At 41.9% G+C, this 5,817-nt stretch overlaps 1 protein-coding gene across 1 annotated transcript in view; it reads right to left on the reverse strand.

Moving 5' to 3' along the window:
* LOC115242527 overlaps positions 1 to 5,679 on the reverse strand; it is a 42,296-nt gene extending 36,617 nt beyond the window's left edge. The window contains 1 exon segment of the mRNA XM_029818909.1: positions 5,353 to 5,679. Within this exon segment, the coding sequence (XP_029674769.1) occupies positions 5,353 to 5,390 (38 nt within the window). The 5' untranslated portion in view covers positions 5,391 to 5,679.
* Between the last annotated feature and the right edge of the window lie 138 nt (positions 5,680 to 5,817).

Raw genomic sequence — 5,817 nt, forward strand, 5'->3', positions numbered from 1 at the left:
TTGTCGAATCGATGAATGCTAATTCGTCGCCAACGAGCGATCGGCACGTCGAACTTTGCGAGCCAATTTTCAATTTAAATGGATGGAAAAGATAGTACATTTATAGTACATTTAAATAATGAAAGCGACAATATATATATATAAAATAAGAAATAAAACAATAATGGAAAATGTTTTAAATACGCAAAACAACGTGAAATAATGTTTCTGTTTAATATCCAAAGTTTTGCAAACGTATTCATAAGAAACGCGCAAAAAACGTGGAAAGATAAAAATTTACACTTAAATACTCAATTACAAATGCGTTTCATTGATTTACATTTTAAATTTCACAGATATTGTACCGAGTGATTCGCATGCATTAACCGAATAGTTTTTACATAAAAGAGAAGTAGCACGAGAGAGACTCTCCCCCGTCATATATTTCTTTAATTTGATTTATAATTATAATATTTTTTAGTTATATTAATATTTATTTATAAACTTTACGCAGGAAATAATATTCACACGATTTTCTTCGATGAACATGATGATAAAAAATTAACATCATGAATAATTTTCCCTGATAGAATCTCGATGAATGTTAACTTTCTTTTTCGTTGGCATGTGTAGCAAAGTATTATTTAAAAGTAAAAGCGAAAATATACATACATATATACATATGTTCCATACTTAAGGAAGGGAAGTAAAAGTATCATTATAGTCATTTACATTATATATAAAACGATTCGCTAAACATTCTAGTGAAAACCGATTGTTCCGAATCAATTAATAATTAATAAACGTTCTGTGTCACGTCAGAAAATATAAAAAGCGTTTCGACTACGTTAACAACCGTTAAAACCAAAGCAATATTTTGTAATAAGTAAAATTTTACCGTAAAATTATTTGTGTTTTTATTTTACCGTCATGTATCGCTCAGCAATTTACATAATTACGGCAAAATTAATAAAAAAATGAAATTTATATATATTAAGATAAACAAGAAGGGAACGGAATTGTCTCGAAAGGGGGCCACTTCCGAACGAAGATGAGAGGTTTCATGGACAGGAAGTGTTTCAGCCTCAGGGATCGTCATTAATAATTCCTCGAAAAGCGAATCGAAGTCGGTCGAGAAGAAATTGCGATGCTGGATCTCCTTTGCAAAATCGGGGCCCCAAAGTGATTGAGCGTTTTACCCGGTTTCTCTCGACTTCCTCTTAACGCGATCTTCCGGGTTCGCGTTGAGCGAACCTCTGCGACCGATAACACTAGGAGTAGACTCGGCTCTAGCTTTAGCTCTAGTTGAGTGTTGAATCTATATAGCTAGATGCAGCTCGTGTGCACCGTATGTGTGGCTAGACCTACTTTACTCGATCGAGAGATTACATCGATCGAGTCAAGCGTGACGGAAATACGAAGCATTAAGGATGTTTTGAATTACTGAAAATTTATAAATTACACATTTTTAGAATCGTTAAATGATAAAAAATAATAGACGAGAAGAAACGATTGTGTTTTGAAAATTAATATGCAAGTTCTCTGTCAAGGCTTTTCAACTCTCGTAAAATTTCATTTTTCGAAGTACTAGAAGACATTCGCATGTTCAATCACGGAGCTGCCCTCCGTAAATCATTTCGTGATACGGAATTAATAAATATTCCGCGATATATCTAACTGTTATTCGACAGGAAATCTTCTTAGCTGCAAGTCGCATGTTTTCTACGAAACGATTGCCGGAGAGACTTTGAGATGCGTCTCTCGTGCATGCTAGAATATTGCGCGCTCTCTCTCCATCTCTTTCTCTTTCTTCGATGTTTATGGATCCCTTTCGTACCATCGATCTTCCGCGTTCTATAACGCGGCGAATGCAAAGAGTATTGTTCTAAGAGCAACAAGGATGTGATATGCTGACGTAAGTAGTGAAACACGCCTAGCGTGATCCTGCCGCGGGTTATCGTTTTGGCATTAATCCTTTGAGATTTTACCCGATGACGATCACGAATGTATGTTAGTTAAAGTCTGCGCATGGAAAGAACACATTTTGTCAATTTTTTTGAGACATAAATCTCGTTCGGCTCAAGCCGATAGTTAATTTTTACATACATAACCAGGCTAAAAAAAACTATTTGTTTCCAACAAAATTCTCGCCGATATAAATGAATTGTTCTTTAGATTGAATTTAAAATGTCGATCACGTAAGTTCTCGATATTACCGGAAGTCATTACGGGAAAAGAAGGCAACGAGGGCGAGACCCGGCGATAATTATCGGATTCAGAAGCGAAGTTCGCCGACGAACTTCCGGCCGTTGATTCTTCCGGGTAAACGCCCGAGTCGTCGACGCCGGTAATCGATATCGTTCAACGACCAGGTGAAACGAGTTTTGGCGTGATAGTAAACACGTGCGAGGTAGGGGAATTCTCCCCGTTTTCTCGCAATGACGGCTGTGTGTAACTCTATAGGAAACCTTGCTCGCGAGTTTCACTCTGCATCGAGTTCTCTGTTACCGGACTGTCCGTTCTGTTACGGATACCCACGTATAAACGATCAACAATGTACACATCAAACACCTATCGCGAGCGCATCGCGCGAGCATGAATGCATTTTTAGCGCGCGAATCTAATGCGAGCACCAACGACTCTCTGACGACCTTATTCTTTCTCTCGTGGCGAAGTGTCACACGCGCTTATCTCTCTAGCCGAGCTAGAGAGTACGACCGGTTGTCGGATCGGGGAGAGAAAATCCTCTTTTTCCGCATGGTTTTCCGCGCGAGCGCTGCTCCAGTTTAACGCTGCGGACTGCGGTACTCGCTGCGTAGCAGGGCGAACGTTGCATAATTGAAACAAAGACGATGCTGGAAAAAAGGCACCTGAGTGGAAAAAAAGCTCGTTTCAGAGTTTGTTAATAAAGTTTTTAATTTACTTTAACTATTTTTACGCGCAATTATAATTGTTAATAGAATTGTAATTACTTTACAAAAAAAAATAAGATAGAATCTTTATATACATGTGTGTTTCTCTAAAAAAAAACAGAATTTTTATTCACTGGATTACTTTTTCCAACCATCGCTTCATTTTTATTCTTTGCCTGAATTTTTTTGTCATGGACGGATAATAATGCTCTTGACGTTTTTTTTTTTATTTTTCTATATAAACATTTTAAACGTATTCAAAAATTTTCTTCATATCTCTGTTGTAAATTAGGATACTTCATGGATGTTTGAGAATATGTATTGGGGATATGTGTGCTATACGAGCGGCGATTCTCCGTAGCGGCGTTGTAATTTACATGGTCGCAAATCGCTTTCGCAATTTCGCTCGGACGTGTCTGACCGTTTCTTTTTTATCATGCTGATCGTCCATCCGCTGAGGATTCGCGAATCGCGATCGCAATTGCGACCGTTCATTGCGTGTGGCAATCGTTACTCGACATATAGAATCCTTTCCTCGTCCATCGACACCGTGTCATCCGATAGCCGCAGGATATACGTGCCTAGCCGAGAGATGTATCGATTGCCGTTCGCTTTTGTTCGAGTTCGCACAGACCGATCGGTCGCCTGCCTCCTCGAGATTCGAACATAGGGATGCACTTGGACGCGCGGTGAGGGCTGGAAAGATGGAAGGAGGGTTACGCGACCGGAATTAATGCGGAGCGAGAGAAAGAGAGAGAGCGCGGGTCCGGTAGGGAAAAGGGATTTATGCACCGCCAGCATTGATAAAATATATCCCCCGCGGGGATATATCTTTCCTCTCTCTTTCGATGCTCGTTTTACGTTTCGCGTAACTCTCGTTGGACACGTATGCGAGCTCGCGTTCCTTAGCATTTTCCTGCGCGAGATACGTTGTTAGAATCGCAGCCATCGAAACATAAAGCGGAACAGGCTTGAAAGAGATGAATAATTTTATAATTAATAATTATAATTGCAAAATTTGTTTGATAATTATTGTAATCACCAATCGTGTATGTTGCAATATTATCGAACGTCTGTACATTTTTATCAATGTTATAAATCACAAAAAAAGGTTCAGCATATCGTCTCGAGAGGCGTAATTAGCGTTTTAGCACAAGATCGTCAAAGAAGCGGATCTGTCCGCATGCTATCCGAGGAGATGAGAAAGAGATCGCACGAAGGTGGGGGACGGAGAAAGAGAAGGAGGGAGAGGAAGAGAGAAAGAGAGCGTCGCGCACTTAGGGCCTTTCGTCACGGGGACGAGGCGAGACGCGAGAGCCGGCCGCGCGCGCGGTCAATGGCTGCGGTATCCGCAGGTTCAAGGAAACCGGGCTGGTCCGATTCGACATGTCGTGTCGCGTGTTCCCGGGGAAACCGAACAGGTGACGCGCCTGTCTCTGTGAAAATGCAGGTTAATGGAATGCCGTCTAAGTAGCCTCCGCCGTTGCCGCCGTGCAACTGCATACGATTACCGCGACTGGATTCTCGAGAATCTTCCACGCTTCGACGATCGAATAGAGAATTGTGTCGTGCCTTTATCGAAGACGTTACACACGTCTGACACGTATAAAATTCGCTGTGAACTGTTTCATAGCATATATACGCGTGCAATTTATTCTATTGCTATTTATCGCGCGTATAAAATTTATGGATATTTTATAAATATAAATGTTCACCAAATGTGAAAAAATGACATATGAAACTGATATTTTTTATATAAAAAAGAATACGGAAAAGAGAGAAGAGAGACTTTACATTTTTTTATTTTTTTTATTTTATGGCATCGATCGAGAATAGAACGATCACGAATCCGGACGGTTTTGAATGCCGATCGTTCTCTTCGCGCAATTCTCATGAAGCAACAAATCTCATTGTTATGAAATTTCTTTCTTAAGCACATAACTCTTTTCATAATCTATTCGTAGATCTATCGATTATTCCGAACAAAGCATTGATTTTCTCATGTTTGTGATAAGAGATCCAATTAACCTGTACTTCCGCACGGGCGTTAACGTAAAATTTTTCTCGCAATCAGATACATGCTGCATGCACACGCAAGATTATATCGCAAAATATTTTAGAATCGATTAAACATGTCGATTGTACATAATATTTATTCATCGACATAATATTGATTTATTTGTGTCGATTTATTCGTGCGCGATTTTTCAACATATCCGTACCCTGATATTTTGACGATTGTATGAAACGAAGGCCACGCGCCTCTATCAGCGCACGACATAGCAACGAACTCATCGATCGGTCACGAAGGCGGCTTTTCGAATGAGAGACCACGAGAAACCCCAATGGGACGACGACACGAATAGGGGAGAAGCGCGGGCGTTTCACGGTGTCTATATGCGTAGGTGTATAAGCGTATATGCGACTCGTGCGTATCGATCTAATGCCTTTTTTCCCATACCGGTGCATGAAGGCGGCAGTTGACATGTTACTATCCATGGGGTGGTTCCATAAATCCCGGCTCGGCCCCGCCAACGCAACCCTCTCGACGACGACACTCTCGTTCGCGGCGTTTCGGGCTTCGCTCTGTCACTCTGTGTCCTCGATACGGCACCGCGTCCTCGCCGCGACCTCAGAGGATCCACGATGAACGGGAGGATGCGATACGAACGCGGCTGGCAACAACGACCGGTACGAATAGATTCGACACCTGCTTGTGCGCCGATCTAGGCAGGTTGAGACCTTCCACCGGACTGAAGTCAGAATGCGCACTGGTCGGTTTCCATGGTGGTGGGCCGATGGTAGTGGTCGGTCGGCGATGCTGGAGAAGAGCTGGAGGTGGTGCCGGTGGAGGTGGCTGTTAGGTCGAGGTGGTGGCGGCGGCAACGATGGTACCCGGTAGATGTCGGAGAATTGGGGGGGGGGG

Source organism: Formica exsecta, unplaced genomic scaffold (genome assembly GCF_003651465.1).
Source record: "Formica exsecta isolate Colony F162 unplaced genomic scaffold, ASM365146v1 scaffold60, whole genome shotgun sequence".
NCBI lineage: Eukaryota > Metazoa > Arthropoda > Insecta > Hymenoptera > Formicidae > Formica > Formica exsecta.